The sequence below is a fragment of the Psammomys obesus genome, unplaced genomic scaffold, assembly GCF_907164565.1.
Source record: "Psammomys obesus unplaced genomic scaffold, mPsaObe1.curated_primary_1811, whole genome shotgun sequence".
Lineage (NCBI taxonomy): Eukaryota > Metazoa > Chordata > Mammalia > Rodentia > Muridae > Psammomys > Psammomys obesus.
In genome coordinates this window covers 24,763,952-24,783,642 of record NW_026592510.1, presented here as the reverse complement: position 1 = coordinate 24,783,642, position 19,691 = coordinate 24,763,952, and the positions used below count along the sequence as shown (strand labels likewise).

Sequence of the window (19,691 nt, the reverse complement as noted above, 5' to 3'; positions counted from 1 at the left end):
CTTGCCTTGCCTTGCCTTGCCTTGCCTTGCCTTGCCTTGCCTTGCCTTAAACTTTGTAGTACAGGCCAGGTAGGCCTTGCACTTATGATCCTTCTATCTCAACCTCCTTAGCTAAGGTTACAAGTGTGCATCACCATGCTTGCCTGAATAAAGGAAGTGACTGAATCAGTGGCTACTGAGGTCAGAAACTTTCAGGTATAATGACCCTTCAGGAAGGGGATTTTTCACCGGTCTGGCGAAGCATTTCCACACGTACCAAGAACTTTCTCTGGGCTTAGGGGTTGAAGTACATTACATCATATGAGGAAATGTTATGAAACCTGTCTCAGGGGCTAGAGAGGCGGCTGCTGAGATGAGCTGCCTGATCCTCCTGAGGATCTAGGTTCAGTTCCCAGCACCCTCATGGCAGCTAACAAGCATCTGTAATTCTGGTTCCAGGGCTTCTGACAGAGCCATTCTATCGAATATAGCAGGTGGCTTCAAGAAATGAGAAGAGGTAGAAATGAGCAAAGGCCTGGAGACAGCATGGAGTGGGCCGGTGTGTTGGACTAGACTAGAGATTAAAATGAAAAGGGAAACCATCTAGAGGGTAGCTGTCTATGTGAAGGCTGAGCTGGCTTTCATAGGCTGGAAGGGGCAGAGGTTGAAACTGCTGGGCTGAGTCTCACCTCCTGGGGCCTGTCCCCACCCACTGCCTGGGGTGGGGGTCGAGCTGCAGTGAGGCCTTCTTGGGATGCTGGGGCAGCAGTTTCTGGGCAAACAAAGCCTGAGTATGGGCAAGGGATGAACAATCTCCCTGCTGTGGGCAGCGGTTGGGGGCTAAGGCTGATGACAGGGATGAGCAGTCTCCCCGTGTGGGGTGGAGGTTGGGGGCTAAGACAAGACCTTCCTAAGACAGCTGGAGTCTCCTAAGAGAAGGGCACCTTGATGTTGGGTGCCAGAAGGCACCAGAAGTCATCATCATCCCACCTCAGAGGGAAACAGACTTCTCCAGGCTGGACCAGAGTCCAGGGAACTCAGGCCTCAGAAGCAAGCTCTAACTCAGCAGCCAGGCTTACAGGCATTTCCCCTGTGTTCATAGACCACCCCCTATACTTCAGCATTCCTCCTTTCATCCACCACCTGGCTTTAAGTGAAGTCAAGAATAATGGCAGATTCTAAGAGAAGCTAAAGAGGGACTAAGAGTGTGCCCATTCATCTCTCTTAGGGACCCATGAAATCTCAGATTTCAGATGAGAATTGAGGCTCAGCAGCATGTAAAGATGTCTCCAAGATAACAGTTACTAAGCAACATGTCCAGATTTGGGTAGCAAGAGCCTCTGCAGCTACCTGGCTGTACGGCTATCCTACACAACGCTCTGTAAGTCACATTGTGGGTGCCTCTGTGACAACTCCAGGTCTTTCCAGTTCTTGTGTCTTTAAACTCTTAGTCTGGGAGGTGTTGGTTGTTCATTCTTCTATGGATTTCTTTGTCTTAGCCGGCTCTGTGCCAGCCTGTCTTGGTAGAGTTCATAGATGACTGTGATCAGATGAAAGTACTTCTTAGGGTTTGAAACAAACTTTGAGAGAAGTAAGGATGAAAAAGAATGATGTCTTGAAGACAGGTAGGCACTATCAAGGATGAGGAAGTAATAGGACTGAGACTCTGTTCAAAGACTCATATCTCTGCCTAACAACCTAAGCTAGACAATGTACCCCCTGTCCACCTACACACCTTTCTTTTTGTCACCAGTGAGATAATACAACAGGAAACCCATATGCTTTTTTTTAACAAAAATATTCAAACCTTGCCAATAGAAACCCTCCCTGTCTTGAAAAACAAGACAAACAAACAAAATTCAAACCTTGATTTTAATGCTGAAAGGGCAATGTTGCTTTCTCAGCCTCTGAATGTCATACAGAGTCCAAAAGTCTTCAACATGGGACTTGCAGTGATTTGATAGAACGTTTGTCAAGGCCAAAGTGCAAGGATTACCTGGGAACTTTGGCAGAGGCATGAGGCAGCCATCCCAGCCTCTGTCAATCAGTGTCCACTGTTTGGGGTGACAGTCTTTCTCAGGTAGATGGCCACCTGCCTGCTCACCCAGCCTCCTCTTCTGGCTTAGGATCTAGTGGGTTTTTTTTTGGGGGGGGGTTGTTTTAAGACAAAGTTTCTCTGTGTAGCCCTGGCTGTCCTGAAGCTCACTCTGCAGACCAGGCTAAGCTCTAACTCAGAGATTGGCCTGACTCAGACTAGAGTGCTGACATTAAAGGCGTGTGCCACCACACATAGTTATGACTTAGCTTTTAAATTCTGAAATCTTTGGGAGAGAGGGGCAAACTCCACAGCTTGGGGGGTTTGTGGCTTTAGAGCTAAGCTGAGGTGGATTCAAATCCCTTGCTTTCTATTTTTGAGCCTTAGTGTGTTTTGCCAACCTAACATCTTTCTGAGGGATGTCAGGCAGTGAAAGAGAGCCCAGGCACCTAGGGCCAGCCTTAGTCACCACCCTGAGAGCATTCTTACACAACCATACTGCAAATCTGAGGCCCTAAAGGGTGCTTCTATAACTCTGTTGATTGTGAGGCCCAACCTAAGAAGCCATTTGCAATCTTTATTAATCCTGTGAAGTGTGAAGAATCCTACATTTTTCTGTTGAAATGTGAATGTATGTGGTTTCTAGTGACTTCCCTGCTTCCTTCTGAGACATCGCATCATAGACAATATATGCATCATGCCAACTTTTAAAAATCCAAGCCATATGTGGAAGGGGGCACCCTTATTCCCTGCTGGCGGGGGTATAAACTAGCATAGCCATCCATGAAAATCAGCAGGGAGATTCTTTCAAAAATTAAAAATACAACTACAGTACTCCTGGGCACATGCCCAAGGGATTGTCTCACTACACAGATACTTGTACATTCTTCTCAGGAAATGGAGCCAGCCTAGATGTCCGTCTGAAAGGGTTAGACTAACTTTGTAACCTGTATGTCTTCTAAAGCCTATAGTTTTGAGTTTTAGGTTCAGGTTAAGCTAAAGCCTCTTAATACCTTTTCAGAGAATGGAAAAAATGTGACCCTATCTATGAGGACAGATAGAAAAAAAGGCAAGCAAGCAATGACCTTCAGTCAGCAAAAAGAAAAACTCCTGTCTTTGAGATAGCATTTCTTAGCAATGAACCCAGACTTCTTCTGAGTAGCTTTTGACCTCCAGCCAAGAGCCAGCAGCCCTAATCTTCAAGGATGAGCTAACCACCCCCACCTTAAATTGCAGCTGCATCCACACTTGGCAGGACTGACCAAGCTTGAGCACCTAAGACTAACCAATTATCTTACTTTATAGCTTCCTCATCCAATCCTAAATTGCCAAGACTGCAACTTCAAATCTCCCGAAATTTTTCTTTTAAAAACCTAAAGGCCTTTGTCTCCGGGTGCCACTCTTTGTTGACCGGCAGGGGTGACCTCATTGTGCAATGGTTAATAAACCTCTTGCTTTTGCAATGAGTCGTGGTCTGGGGGAGATTCTGGGAAGGGCACGATCTTGAACTCCTGAGCTGTGAGACCCCAGGTCTTACACGTCCACAAAGGGGTGAACCGTAGGAAAGCAATATATAAATAAACTTACTGAAGTTTCAGGAAAATAGGGAGAACTTAAAAAAGACTATTAGTAAGATGACCCAGGCTCAGAGAGAAACCACACATGTTCTCTTATACCCAGAGCCTACCCTTTAGTGCTTGTATATGAAGTTGTAGTATAGGCAAAACCTCTCTGAGACTAGACAGGAGACCATTAGAGGGCAAAGAGGGGTTGGGATGTGTGGGGTACAGGGAAGAAAGAAAGTTATTGGCGAAAGGCAGGGGCTGGTTGGGGAAGAAGCCAGGAGAACGACAACAAACTATTATTTTAAGTGCCATTAATAAGGGGCTGGGGAGATGGCTCTGTGCTGTTCTTGAAAAGAACTTGGATTTGGCTCCCAGCATTCATATGACAGCCCAGAACCATCTCTGGCTCATGTTCCCTGAGAGCCAGTGTCGTCTTCTGGCCTCAAACAGCACCACACATGTGCATACATACATTCAGGCAAACATTCATACGCATAAAATAAAAACGGGTAAAATTTTTCAAATGCCATAATGAAATTCAGGTATTTTGAAGCTAACAACAACAAAAAAGAAATATTATTCTAACATACAGAAATGCTGTAATTATCCATTCTGTTCTTTTAATTTTGGGTATGTTTGTGTGTGTGATTATTTTTTTCCACTAAAATTAAATGCTGGGGGCTGGAGAGATGGCTCCGTGGTTAAGGCTGCTCTTCCAGAGGGGCTGGGTTCAATTCCCAGCATCCACATGTCAGCTCACAACTGTCTGTAACTCCAGTTCCAGGGGATAGGACACCCCCACACACAGACACAGACGCAGGCAAAACGCCAACATGCATAAAATAAAAATAATAAATTAAATGCTGGAATCTTAAACCCAGCTACCCCAGAACATGGTGTTATTCAAAAATAAAGTGTTTATATAGAGTGTGCATCAAGTAAAAGTGAGGTCTGTGGTGTAGAAGGTCTTAATCCAACATCACGAGCATCTTCATAAGACAGCACAGACAGTGTTGTCAAGGGAAAGCTAGAGACTGCAGTGCTGCTTTGCTGTTTGTTGGCTTTCTGAGACAGAGTCTCATGTAGCCCAAGCTGACTTTAAACTCAAAATGGCCTTGACCTCTTAGTCCTCCAGCTTCTACCTCCTGATTGTTAGGATTACGATGTACGCCACCGTGCCTAGTTTACGCAGTGCTGGGTTCGAACCTAAGACTTATCCCATGCTAGGAAAGCAGTCTAACAACTGAGCTACACCCCTAGCCCTAGAGTGACCTTTCTACAGGCCAAAGGAACACCCAAGATGGACACAAACCTGCAGAAGCTAGGAGATGAGAACAGATGCTCCCTCACAGCCTTCTGCAAGAACCCCAGCTGCTGACCCTGGACCTTAATTCAAACCTCTAGGACTGTGTGAAATAGACGTCTCTTAATGGTGCCACCTAGTCTTTGGGACTTTGCCACTTAGCCCTAGGACACTAAATCGCCCACCTCTACACTCATATCTGCAACAGAAATTCCACGAGAGCTCGGAGGGAGGAGCCTAGAATTCCAGAAGAGAAGAGAGGAGCCAGGAAGATGGAAGAACGGGTCTTCCTTTACTTCCGGTTGCTTGTAGAGTCTACAAGCAAGCACGTCCTTCCAAAGCCTGAGTTTTGTGACTATGCTGATACAGCTAGAGCTTAAGCAGCCTCACGTGCTGGTGACAAAATATCCGTAGAAGCTTGTAGGGAGCCGCAGGGTCTGTCACAGCCCTGGAGTGGAAGGAGAGAGCGTGGGGACTTCCTCAAATTCACAGGAACAAAGAGTTTAGTGTTGTTCAAAGACCCTGGAATCTGTGTGCTCCCAGCCAAGCCACAAAAGCTGCTCAAAACCTGCCTGGTGCCTACTTCTTAGCACCCCCACCCATGTGCTGATGGGCCAAAATGTCCTCTAAGCTTTTGAGTATTAAAAGGCCCCTTCTTCAAGGACAAAGGGGAGGGGTGTGAAGGTGCTGAGTGAGACTTCTGTTCTCTTTGCATTTTTTTTTTTAAATGTGGTTGCTACAATTCTTTTGCAATAAGGATGACTAATGTTTACATTGTTTCTGAATTTTCACTAGAATTGAGTGGGGGTGGTGAGAGTTGGTAGAAGCGGCCCAGCTACCTTGCCCATCTTAGCTAAGCGCCTGGTCCTTTCCTTCAGACACTGGGCCAGCTGGAATCTGGCTGAAGGAGCTCAGCTGCCAGCACTGACTGTAAACTCTGCTCCTGTCCCTCGAAACACGGCCCCCTCTCCACCATCCCATTTGCCTCTACCCACTACTGTTCCCACAAATTAGTGAACCTTTGCCACAGCAGCCTTGGTTTCGGAGACAGATAAAAGATTAAACAACCCTGAACTGCACAGTAAGCAAACGACACCCTTTCTAATTATCCAACCCTTCAAGAAAAATCTGAAGTGGTCTAGATGGCTCCACTGGCAAAGGTGCTTGCTGTCAGGCCTGAACTGATCCCCAAAACCCACAGGGTGGAAGGAGAGAACAGACTCCTGCACATTGTTCCCCGAATACCATACACATACTGTGCTTCACTAACACACACACACACACACACACACACACACACGTCAATATAGTGTTACCAGCCTTTAACACTGTTTAAGCCCCCTTGGGCTTGGGGGCAAGTTGTTTGCTGGCCCTCTGTTTTTAGTGTTTTGCTTATATGTATAAATAATCTCATACTTTAAACTCTGACTTCCCACTTCCTCTGGGTGTGTTTGAATCCCAGGCTCTGTGACCCATCTCCTTACCCTCCCGTTCCTATACCTGACACCAGGCTTCTGTGGCAATATTCCCTGTTCCTGGGATGACTGACTTCCTCCCTGATGTCAGCATTCACGGATATGGGCATCACCCAGGACTCTGCTCCCATGTCCTTAGAGCTCTTGCCTGCATCTCTAACCCAGACTGCTTCATCACTTTTCCTGTGTGTGCCACTTCATGAAATGATACAGTTTTTAAAATGTGTTTATAGTTCGCTTTTCCTCATAACTTCTGTGGCTTAAAGTCGGCAACACATAATACTGTAGTCCCAGCAAGAGGAAGGAGAACTCCCCACGCTGGCAGAGAGTTGCTGAGCCAAACTCCAATGACTGAGGCAGGGCAGCCATCAGAGGCTCCCCTGAGGGAGCCCCAAGTTCCAGCCTTGGTTTCATTTCTACCAGCCTTCCATGCACCAAGCTAACAAGATTTCACCCACTGAGGCAGTTAAGAAAACCACGTGAGTAGTGATAAATGCAGGAGCGACGATGGTGTTCTGAGGTCACAGACTGACAACCAGAACCAAAGTAAGTGTTTCGGGCGAGGGTCATCCATGTTGCAAAGCGGGCAAAGGTTTGAGGGGACCAGATATTTATGTATTTATGAGTACATTCTCAAAAAAAAAAAAAAAACTCTATCCAGAAAGTGTGTGTCAGTCTCAGAGGAAGCTCTAATAGAGCAACCCAGCAGATAGTGATCAGTGAGGCTAACAACGGTGGGACTGTCCATCCCACATGCTTCCTGGAAAGAGGTGCTAAGATGGATCCCATCAACCTATGTCATCCCTGCCCAAAGACGCGTGACTCAAAGCCATCAGGAGCGATCTTCAGACGAGCCGGTTAAGTGGCCTTTCAGAGAACAAGCGCTCTGTGTGCTTCAAGATCGATGTCATGAAAGAGAAAGAAAAAGCTGGTAAGGGCTGGAGAGGTGGCTCAGCCGTTAAAGCCTAGGCTCACAACAGAAAGAAGCTGGTAGGTCATTCTAGGTGAAAGAGAATAGACATGAGAACCACACGCAGAATGTGAAGCAGAGTTTTCTTCTGGATGTTACTAGACTGGTCTGCAGAATCTGAGTAAAGTCTGCACAGTAATAATATTGTGTCCGAATTTATTGATTTTTGGAAAGTGCAATGTCATCATGTAAAAAAAGTTTTCTCTTTTTTTTTTTTTTCTAAAACTAAAACATCCAACCCTAATTTGAACATCTTTCACACACACACACACACACACACACACACACACACACACACACACACACTGTTCAGGGGAAATCTTGGAAGAGGGAGTAAAAAAAACCCAAAAGAGCTGGAGGACCGGGAGCAGCCCTGTGAACTGCTGTCTTCTGGCCTTGACTCGGGCTATTGCGCACATGCAGCTGAAGTTCCTGTGTAGAGGGAGAGGTGCCCTCCAGGCCCTGTCTCTCGCTGAAAAACGGTTGGCAGTTGATGGCTTCTACAGGAGAGAGAACCACTCACCTAGGATGTGGTTACTGTAGATTTCCTACACTAGGTGACTCCACAGCGGCACACATGGGAGCAGCACTAACTGGAGTTAGTGGGCTAAGGCAGGGGGCTGGGGCAGGAAGTCAGGAGAGGGAGGAGGTACTGCAGGGAAAATGAGTTGCAGGAGGGAAATAGAGGGTATATAAGGCCATATTTTATTATTATATTTTATTACATGTATGGAATTCTCATGGGAATCATGGGGGGGGGGAACTAATGCTGGACATAGTGATACATGAGAAATTAAGGCAGGAGGATTGCTTGAGCCCAGCCTGGGCAACATGGTCAGACTCTGAGACTCTGTCTCAAAAACAAAGCAAAACAACCAGCACAAAACAAACAAAAACGTCAATGTAACCTAAGAGACAAAACTAAAACATATTAGAGCATGTAGGGGGAAATAGTATGTCCACAACCTGCTCTTAGAAAGTTAGGAAAACAGTAACAGATAACAGAAAATGTGCTTTGAGAGCCAATGACAAAGCAAATGAGGTGCGCTTGACGGTTGGGAGTCTGGGTGAAGTACTCTAAGAAATCTGTCGTGCTGTCCTTGAAACTTCTCAGTAAGTCTCAAATTAAATGGCTGTGGTAAAATTTACGAGAGAGAAGAGAGGAAGTGAGAAGAAAAGAAGGAAGGAAGAACTGGAGGGAAAATGAAAACACCCAAGATACAAAGTTCCCAGAACTTTGGGGCTGGGTCAGCTGGTAGACGGGCAAGCTAGAGGGCCTGTAGGAGACAGCTCCTATCTTCATCCAGCTGGCCAACAAAGTTGAAGCCCAGGGTGGGCCGCCTGTGTTCAGGTGAGAGCAGGTTGGACCATAGCATCCCCTAGCTGGTCTCCCATAAAGGAAGCTAAGCATGAACCAGTCTCACAGGTGATGTGTAAAGAAGTCCTGGAGTTGGGACTAGACCTGTAGAGTTGCCTTCTCCTGACCTTGGGCTTCCCACTCTGCAGTTGACTTTCCTCCTCTGAGAAATAGGAGCAGTTGGCTGCCCACTGTGGTGTCCTCCAGCTTAGATACTATTGTACGTCCAGAGTCTCATCTGGGAAGAAGACATTTCTCCAAGGAACTTATTTGAGAAGGCTGGGTCGAGAAAGGTAGGGCCTGGGTCTCTGGCAGCCCAATAGTCCATTGTTACCTCTGCCCTGGCCCCAAGTCTATCTGAAGGTACCCCTCCAGAAAGAGCTAAACACTCTAGCTAAAGCATATTGTCATGCAGATGAAACCTTTCCTCCTAACCCCATTGAGGAAGAGGCAGCTAGTGGGCAGGAGTGGGGTGGAATGGGGGTGGGCTGGCAAGCAGGTCTACCAGGAACTGAAGGCTCCTTGCCATCACTCTGCTCTTCTGTAAATGGAGCAGATCCCTGCTCAGCATTGGCCCCCACCTCTGAAGATACAGGGTCCTCCTGACCCAGACAGTGACAGGAGATTTCCTCAGTGAGGATGGTTGTTCAAAAGAGCTGCCAGCTCTGAGGGAGACTTCTCCTCTTCCAACCTGTCACTATTCCCCAGCAGCCCATCCTTTCAGTCCCACACAGAACCCTTGGGCATCTGTTGGCACTGTCTGGAGACAATCATCAGACCAGGCTTGTGAGGTAGGTCGGGAGTGGCCTGGAGATATGGAAGCTGGATCTTTTATATCCTCCTATCATGAACACTTGTGGAGACCCAGGGGCTCAGTCTCTTGCAGAGGAAAGCAAGAGGTTGCTTTCCCAGAGTGAAGACCCTTTCCTGGAAATCTCAGATGTGCCAGGCCTGGCCTATAGCTTGATCAACAGTTTATCAGCTGCACTGACCTTTTTCAGGCGCCATTTTCAGGCAGGAGGCTAGGCAGACCGCTGAACCTACAAAATGGCGGGCGGAAACCTGACCTTTGCTTTGTTTCTCCTCTGCTGTCCCATGCCTCAGCCACATCGCCTGCTGCTGAACAATGCAGCTGTAGGGCCCTTGCAGCATCCCACACCTAGTCTTTTTCTTAGTCTGCCTCAGCTGACATTTCATGGAAGTAGGCTCTCTCATTGGCCTGGATTGTACTATATCAGCTGGGCTGGTTAGCTAGAGAACCACCGGGACCCACAAGTCACTACCTTCCCTGCACTGGGATTACAATTGCACACCCACCATGCCAGGCTTTGGTTTTCTAACATGGGTTTTAGCAATCAAATGCAAACCCTCATGTTTACAAGGCAAGTACCTTACCCACTGAACCATCTTCCCAATCCTAGACATGATTTCTTTAAATTTACCATTAGCTACCACTGAGACAAATTATGTAACCTTCTGAGCCTCAAACTCCCTTCTTCTAAAATAGGAGTAATTACCCTAGAATTGTGAGGATTGGATAGGATAAACATCTAAGCTGAGACTTAGAAAATGGAAGTCCCTAAGGATGGCTGGGGGTTAGAGTTCATTGGCTTGTATCTGTGGCCACATTAGGCCAGGTTGGCCCTGATACGTTTCCCCACCTGCTTCATCATGATGTGACTTTTGTTATCTTGTATCTTAATGTGAGCATAGGGCTCAGTGCAGAATAAATATGTTAAGACGGACCCTCCTGCCAGGAAAACTCGGAAGGAGAGCCATGGCTGAGCAAGGCAGCCACACTATGTCTCCTGTATTGCTAAAGGCCAACTGGAACCACAGAACCTCAGAGCCCCTCCAACAGAACCTCCCCCTCCAACAGACCCTGGACTCAATGGTGAGCAAGCAAAAGAAGGGTGCTATTTGAGGAACAAAACTTCACAACTGAAGAAGGTGTCAACCAGGCCACTCGCTTATGGGGGAAAGGGCTCTGGGCTGCTCAGCTTCCTGCTCTCGCTAGCTATAGATTTTGTTCATCTCTGAGGTGTGCCAAGCTTCCATTTCTTCATCTATAAGAGAGAGTTGCTCTATAGGTAAATGAGCTCACTGTACAATGGTGCCAGCCTAATGAGCAAATCTTATGTAACATGCACACAGTTGACTGTCTTGGGCCTTATGTGACATGTTTCTGATATAACACTTTTGAATGCCACAGTTTGCTCAGCAACCTGGGATTGCCTGATCTAAGTTGACTTGACTACCTTGGCAAGCCAGGCATTGCTATCTGTAGCTTCCGTGTCACGCAGAGCTGGGGTCGGAAACAAGCCTGTCTGGCCCCAGGGTCTCGGCTGGGGTTGTGACACACTGTGCCTATCCAGAGGTTGGGTTTCTCTCAGTCTGTAGTCTCCAGGGACATATTTAGAGGGTAAGGATTTTTAGATCATTGCAACCTTAGTGCTAATATGTTAATTTTCCAGTGAGGAAGCCAGCATGGGAGAAAAGAAGGAACTTGCCTGAGATTACCCTGAAGAGTTAGTTAAGGTGAGAGCTGGTCCCCAAACCCATCCTGAGTCCCCATCTTCTCCAAGTCATAGGAAACCCTTTTTCCAGAGTCAACTGGGAAGCAGAAGGGGCTATCTTAGTCTGCAAGCATGGGACCTGATGAAAAAATAAGCTGAGCATGGTGGCATAATCCCAGCACTGAGGAGAGAGATGGGCAGATCCCTGGAGCTAGCTGGCCAGTTACCTTAACCTAATTTGTGAGTTCTGGGCCAGCCAAGGATGCTTTCTCGACAAGGTGGAAGGCTGCGGAGGAGCAACATCTGCGATCGAAGTCAGGCCTCCGTGTGAACAGAAACCAGAGCTGTGCCACAGAGCATGAGTTTGGATGTCATACCTATTTCAAGGCTCACCAGAGAAATTCAGGGGTTTCCCAGAGTACCCTGGGCTGCCTATTATGGGGTCTTCATATCCAGAATGTTCCAGGCAGCTGAGTGGCTTCCTCAGATTTAGTCTTATCAAGTGGGCATGGGTCCAATGCCCCTTGACCTTTCTTTGATCAGTGTTTCCATGATGCAAGTACACACCCAAAAGTTTGCCCAATGGCTTTGTTTGGTCGCCAACCTCAACACTATGATCACATTTCTCTTGCAACCTGGCATGGAGGAGAGGGCTTCCTGTGGGGCCAGTGGTAAATGCCTCTCTGATACACACACCTCTCCCTTTGGAGCAACGGTTCTCAACCTTTCTAATGCTGCGATCCTTTAACACGTTCCTTCTGTTGTGGTAACCCCCAACCATAAAATTGTTTTCACTCCTACTTCATCCCTGTAATTTTGCTGTTGTTATGAATTACAAGATAAATAGCTGTGTTTTCCAATAATCTTAAGCGACCCCTGTAAAAGGGTCATTCGGCCTCCAGGCTGAGAACCACTTCTTTGGAGGACAGCAAGAACAACCAAAGCATATGGCTGGTGTCTAGTGTCTAGTGCCATCTTTTTGTTTCCGTGACACTTTTTTTTTTTTGCTCACAGCACATTCAGGTGCTTTCCTGTAGCTTTCCCTGTAAGCCACATGCATTCTCTTCTACAAATAAACACGAGACCTCTTTAAAACACCATTTCAGAAGGGTTGAGGGATGGCAAGACACTGGTGACTGGGAATGCCGATCAACGGGGACTTCTCAGTGCAACCCTAGGCCTTAGCACAGGCATTGAAATTGTTGGCTTCAGTCTGTGGTCTGGGCATGGGGAAGGTGACCTGGTTCTAAAACTGTCTTTTTCTGTCGGACCCTCTAGCCCTGTCCTGATCAGTCAGAGTTACTCTCTAGCTCCCTGGCTCACTCTGCTTGCTTTGTTCATTTCTTCTTTCTTTCTTTCTTTCTTTCTTTCTTTCTTTCTTTCTTTCTTTCTTTCTTTCTTTCTTTCTCCCTCCCTCCCTCCCTCCCTCCCTCCCTCCCTCCCTCCCTCCCTCCTTCCTTCCTCCCTCCCTCCCTCCCTCCCTCCCTCCCTTCCTTCCTTCCTTCCTTCCTTCCTTCCTTCCTTCCTTCCTCCCTCTCCATCCCCTGCCCGATTTGCCACGACACACATATGGAGGCCAGAGAACAAGGTGTGTGAAATCTAGTCTCTCCTTCTGCCAGGGATCTAATTTACATCACCAGGCTTGGTTGAAGCATTTTTGCTGACCCCCACCAACTGCTGCTTATTCTTCCTTGTCTCAGGGAAAAGCTTGGGTATTTTAGCCTCAGAATCTAGCAGCCAGGGTCTGGCTGTATCATGAGGGTTTTTTGTCTTTTGTTTTTTTTGTAAGGAAGTGAGGCTGAGGTGGGCAGCCCAGAAGGCCTTGGCACACACAGAATAAACATGGAAGCTGTAGGCAGAGTATCTCAGTCCACTCGGCTCACTCTGAAACCATCTATATCTGCCTAAATGTGCCAGCTCTACCACATGGGATGGCCATTGATGTAATAGCCGTGACATTTGTCCCCTATCAGTTATCACCTATGACCAGACAGCACAAGAAGCCAGAGGAAGCCTAAGCTTGTCCTGTGTTACTGATGCTATCTGTGAACTGTATGACAGGCAGGAAGAATGTGGCACAAAATGTAATGGAAAAATGGACACGTGCTGGATTTTAATCTGCCAGGTGAGGACACAGACATAGAAAATTAGTTTTGTGTCCTTTGTATCCAGAAACTGTGGGTCAAATGACTACCCAGTTGGAGGAGAAGAGGCCTCAGCATGGCCACTGACAGCACAGAAGAATCACATCTTTTATTTTGATAAAATGAAAAAACAAAACAAAAAAATCCCCACTGACCTCAACTGAGTCCACTGAGATGACAAATCCTCCCTTCTCGAGGAGGCCCCCGACTTCCAGCACACCCCACCAGGGAGGACAGACTTTACAAAGAATACATGATTAAATAAATAGAACCTTTTAGTGTTTCTAGCGGTGGGTGAAGTGAAAGTTGGGTCAGATTCTGTGCATTGGTCTGTGAAGAGGCTGTGCTTGTGATATCTGAGGACACAAGTGCCCTCAAGTCAATGTTCAACTTAAAAATCCAAGGGGATTTGATGTGCCTGTCAACATCGTCAGCATCCTCAGGAGAATTCCCAGTCTGAGACCTTCCTTCTTTGGAAAGTCTTCGTTCTCTGCTGTGAAAGGAAACGCTCTGGTGGGTCTGAGAGTAAGGATGGTGTGGATATTCGAGCCCCTCGATTCCTAAATTCAGTTTAGAATATAAAATATGGGCTGGCAATACGGTATTGTGGGCAAAGGCACTTGTAACCCGAGTTCCATCCATGAGACCCACATATTGGAAGGAGAAAACCAGTTCCCAAAAGTTGCCCCCTGACCTCCACATATGCTCTGACATATATTAGTTTGCGTGTGCCCACGTGCACACACACGCGATTTTAACTCATTTTCAGAATTTGTTTTGTGCTTCGCACTGACACTTCTCATATGGTCGGAACACAGGGGCGGCCATATTGGACAGCATGGAGTTGAGGGAATTAATTAGCTAGAATTAATCAGTAAGATGCATTTAATCAGAAAAAGGAACTGCTCTCTTCAGCCTCATTGGCTCAAAGGCCCCTTGAAATTATCAAGCTTACAACTAAAACAAAACTTATATTCACAAATGAGGAGAATTGATTAATTTTTAAAAATTTAACAATTTTTATGTGTGGTGCTTGGTGTCAAAGCAAGCATCTTGCACATACTAGACAAGTATCAACCACTGAGCAGCATCTCCAGCCTGAAATAGTCTTTTTAGATAAGTACAATTTTTTTTTTTTTCAGGACACAAAAGACTTTATCCACTAACCAGGAAAATGAGGAACAGGGAAGGATGGGAGCCCAGGCACTTGGTGAATTACAGGCAACACTGGGTGAAAACTCCAGTTTCCTAACCCCAAACTCCCTCTAGTTAGCGCTTCTAGTTCACTGTCAGTCTCTTTCTCCCCTTCGATGATCAGGAAACTGAGGTCCAGAACTGGGCCCCGAGGGTCTGTCTCTGTAAGCCCTGGCCACCCAGGAACAGTCAGGCCTTGCCGGAGGTGGGCGACCAAAGAGAGCTGTATGGAACTCAGAGTAGAGAGCTGGGTACCAGACCTAGGAAGAGGAAAGGAGGAGAGCGCTCCAGCTTCTCAGGAAAGCTGGCATCCACCAACCCCTGGCATTCCCTACCCTAACTCCCAAAATGGAACCAAGCAAGGCTTGGACCACGTGGGTTTGGACACTAAGCGCCAGAAAGCGCCAGAACTCTCTTCTAGGCTTCACTCTCCTGCTCCCTTTCCTCTTGTTGTTCACCATTTTTTCTACCTTTTCTTTCTCTTCTCTCTTAATGTCCTCTCCCTAAGCCCGCATGGTCCAACACAGATCCGGCACCCCTGCACACAGTTCCGTGCCCAGCCAGTGAGGCCTGCCAGGTCAGGCAGAGGGAAAGGAACGCTCAGGCCCTTGGCCCAGAGCCTCAGCCTCCCTGACATCAGCAGGAGGGAGACATAGGGTCATTTAGGGGTGCAGTTTTCCTTACACCTGCAAAGATCAGATCATCCTCTGGGGACATTTCTCAATGGGACATAGACCATCAGTGACAGATGAATGAGCATTGCCCAAATTAGGGCCTATTCCCTGCTCAGTGTGCTGGGCAAGTTCAGAAGAAAATAACAATTTGGAACTAGGATATTCTTATGCCCTCCCTCATCACCCCATTAACTGGGAGGGAGGGAGGATATAGGCCTTAGGCTTCAGGGCATTGACTAGAATCATTTCAATTGCCACAAATTGGTTTTTGCCCCCTTTTTGTTTTCTGTTTTTATTTTTATTTTTTTTTTTCAGGACAGCTGTATAACAGTTCTGGCTGTCCTAGAACTCACTTTGTAGTCCAGGCTGGCCTTGAACCCACAGAGATCTGCCGACCTCTGCTTCAGAGTGCTGGGATCAAAGGCGTGCACCATCACCAGTTTGCCACCATTTATTTTTATGTTTCCCTTTTTTTAATTTCTGGCAAATGATAGGGTTTTCTACTTACGACATGACAGAGTTTTCTTTCAAAACTAAATTTGTATCAGTAACAAAAAACAGGTCAACTGACATCAACCCGGGGAAAGGAAGTAGCCGAGGATACTGAGGCTGTGCATGGGGCCAGGTGCAGCCCATACCTAAGGAACCTGCCTGGTGCTGAGGTCTTGCCTTCCCGTAGGCATCACCCTGGGCCCACCTTCTCAGACCGAGGACCAGCCACCTATCAGCTTTAGAACAAAGGGCTCCAGGATCCAGCTCACCCTGTTTCATCCCTCCTGGGAGGCAGTGGAAACAGGAGAAGCTCGTTTGTTTGAAGCCCCAGTCTGGGGCAGTCAGCAGTCATTTCCCTTTAGGACTTAATCCTGAGCCTGTACTGGGCCTCTCGGGAGGGGCAATGGTAATTGCATTGACGGACAGGAAGAGGCAGGAGGCCTCTCACCATTTGTAGTCAGCCTGGCAGCTGAGCCTCAAGAACCAGTGCTTTGGAAATAGCTGGTCAAGAAAGGACCACAAAGCCCGACTGTCCAAGACACAAGCTAATTTAACAGCAGGGGGCTTGGAGGATGTGCCTGCAGATCCAGAAGGAGACACTCCTTTAGAAGTCCCCAAGCGCTCACAGCCTCTGTCCAGCCTGATATCCCTACCCCTTGCCTGGGCTCCCCATCTGTGGGGCAGATCTAACTTCTTAGGCCATAAGTCTGTTTCTATACCATCTTCCTTTCCTGAGTTGTAAAAGCCCACCATGTACAGGGACTCCCGAATCTCTAGGCTGTTGCCTGTTCCAACCAGCTTGGCCTTGGCACTCTAAGGCGCCTCATGAGTGTCTGGTGACCTTGGGCCTTTGCTCTAGAACCCTGGCCCAGGACACAAGGCTCGGGACCTCAAGAGCCTTCCTGATCATTTGTGTCTCAAATTAACCCAGGAGGTTGAACTAAAGTCACCAAGATGATGATCTCAAGGTCCGCTGGTTCTCCCTGGGTTCTGTCTTTGGCACTTATGAGTCCCACCAGGGCTTAACATGAAAAATACTATTGCTGGTTGGTCTTCCTTCTCAAAGGAGGGGTCCCTGCCCTTCTCTGAGATGGTAAGAAACTGTGGATGGGTGGACCTCCTTAGACCTAGGGCCCTAGGCAGGCACAAAGCTCAGCCATCTCACTCCCAGGAGGCCTTTCAGGATGAGAGCAGCCAGTTCTAGCCCCTTAATGCATCCCTGTGTCCTCTCAAGCCCCAAGGTGCTATCACACCAGGATGGCCAGAGATTAAAAGGCTCTACCAAGGTGGCCACAGGCAAACAGCTGGCAAGAGGCCAATGGGACAGGACGCAGGTCCTCAAGCCCAAGCGACGGGAAGCGATGGAAGATATATACCTGAGAGCACTGCCGTCAGCAATCCAGCGATCCCAAGGAAGAGCCACATGTCTGGTGCTGTATCCCGCTGCTACACACGCCTGCCTGAAGGAAGCGCCATCCTGGTTCAGGGAGGCAGCTGTGCCACCGATGGCCGGTCTCACCCTCGTTGCCCTTTCTGTTCTTGTTCCCAGCGTCCTCTGTGCTGCACACCCGTCTCCCCTTCACGCAGGCCCAGCCTATGAGTAGCTCACGCCTCTACACTCTGCTTGTGGTTTTGGTCTCCAGGAAGCCAGGCTGTTGTCACAGGGGTGCTGTCACAGGGGTGTTGGGGCGGGGGGAGCCCAAGCTGCCTTTGTAAGCCCACCAACCCATGGGAACCCCAAGAATCACAGAGTCTCATGCCCAAATGCGCACATCGTCGAGGGTCTCCCGAGAAAGACAGAGAGGCTGCTTCCTCCCTTGAGACGGACAGCTCAGAGATGGTCTAGCAACTGGCGCTGGAAGAGTGAACTCCTGGCCCCCTGCTGCCCCTCCCACATACTGCAGCTCTCATGGGGTTGAGTGCTAAGGTTTGCATCGTCTTTGGGAAGGTGGCGACTAAGAGGCAGGGGAGTAGGGTCTTAATGTGCTTTTCTTTTGCTTGTGTGTATGGAGGGATATATCATGTGTGCTGTGTGTGTGTGTGTGAGTGTCTGTGTGGTATGTGTGTGAGTGTGTGCCTGTGTGTGTGAGTGTGTGCCTGTGAGTGTGTATGTGTGGTGTGTGTGTGGCATATGTGTGAGGGTGTGTGTGGTGTGTGTGTGACTGTGTGTGTGGTATTTGTGTGTGTGTGTGTGTGTGTGTGTGTATAGGCTTGAAGCTGATGTCACGAATCTTCCTCAGTTGTTCTGCACTTTATTTATTGAGGTTGGGTCTCTCACCGGATCTGGAGCTCCTGAGTCCGCTAGTTTAGCTAGCCAGCTCCCCATGCCTCCCAAATGCTGGGCTTACAGGAGGCTGCTATGCCTGCCAGGTTCTGAAGATCTGAGCTCTGATCCTCATGCTTCGCTGACAACCTACTAAGCCATCTCCCCAGTCCTGGGGTGCGCTTTCGAGAAGCAAAGGCCTAAGCCTTTCCAAAGGAAAACCCAAAGAGTAAGGGATCTTAGAGTAGGAGTCCCCCACCTCCATCCCAGGTCGGAGATGCACAGGCGTGCCACAGAATATGGATTCTGCCTTCGAGGACCGGCTGCTCATGTCATAAGAGCTGGACAAGCGGGTGAGTGGGTTTTCAACAGATGGCCATGGCAGGAGGCTGCTGGGGAAGGAAAAGATTCAGAGAGGAAAGAGCTGGGGTTGGGGGCGGTCCAGGCTGCCTGGGAGGTGTTGAATTGTGCTAGGAAGGAGGCCGGGGAGTGTATGTTGAGCTCACCAATGAGCTCCCCTTGGAACACATAGTAGGTGCTAAATAAACTTTGTTGAGAGAAAGAGAGAATGGATAACTTGTCTCTCTAAGCAGAACCGCAGGGTCTAGAAAAGGACTGGTTTCCAATTCTAGCCTTGCCACATAACACATGACATTTTCTGGTTCTCCACTTCCTCCATTTTAGCTTGTCTTCATTTCTTCACGTGTGTCATGGAAAGGATTTCTCCCTGTAGTGGGAGTGTCCCACCAGCTTGAGGGGACATTTGATGTGGCAAGTTGGGAAGCCATAGTGAAACAGGCCCCTCCCACCGTGAGACCACGCCCAGCCCAGAGGGAGCAAGGGGCGGGAACCGCTTCTGGCATCGGCTGAGGGCGCCCTCTAGTGGAGAGCCTCTGACAGCACAAGGGGCAGCTTTGGCTTTCAGATTCCACTCCACTCTCTCGCCAGAGGCTTGGGAGGGTGTAACCTCGGAAACACTCCGTGGGAAGAGGAAAGATGAAACAACTCCCCTGCCTTCAAGAAGCATACAATTCACAGTAAGAATGAGATGGTGGCCGGGCGCGGTGGCGCACGCCTGTGATCCCAGCAGTCAGGGAGGCAGAGGCAGGCAGATCTCTGTGAGTTTCAGGCCAGCCTGGTCTACAAAGTAAGTCCAGGGCAGCCAAGGCTGCCAAGAAAAACAAACAAACAAACAACCCCAAAACAACAACAACAAAACAAACAAACAAACAAACAATGATATGGCTCAGTGAGTAAAAGTGCTTACTGCCAAGCCTGATGCTTTGAGTTCAATCCCTGGGACTCACATCACATGGTAAAAGCAGACCACTGACCCTCTGACCTCTGACATCCACACACTCACACGCCCATGGGCGCCCACGCGTGTGCACACACACACAATTTTTAAAAATAGAATGGAAAGGGATTCTTCCCTAAATCCAAATAAAAACAGGAAAGACAAAACTAAAAATGGAATAGAAAGGAGGGGCAGGTTTCAGTGGCAGAGGGAGGTACAGGGTAGGGGGAAGGGTGTACCTAGCAGGGGGCCACTGGGTACCTCAAGGCAGGCAGCTCTAGGTGAGTGCTGTGGTGGCTAGAAGGACACAATACATCCCAAGCCGCTGGTTCTTCGTGGGCATGAAGCTTAGAGCAGGAAGCTGGAAGACGTGTCCAATTGGATGCTCACATCTGTGAGGCCATATTTATTTTTAATTCTTGGAACC

At 48.1% G+C, this 19,691-nt stretch overlaps 1 protein-coding gene across 1 annotated transcript in view; it reads right to left on the bottom strand.

The window, feature by feature from the left end:
- Cd6 (CD6 molecule) overlaps window positions 1-17,225 on the bottom strand; it is a 38,524-nt gene extending 21,299 nt beyond the window's left edge. Inside the window, exon 1 of the mRNA XM_055614252.1 lies at window positions 17,081-17,225. Coding sequence (XP_055470227.1) covers window positions 17,081-17,129 — 49 coding nt within the window. The 5' untranslated portion in view covers window positions 17,130-17,225. The remainder of the gene's footprint in view (window positions 1-17,080) is intronic.
- Window positions 17,226-19,691: the final 2,466 nt, after the last annotated feature.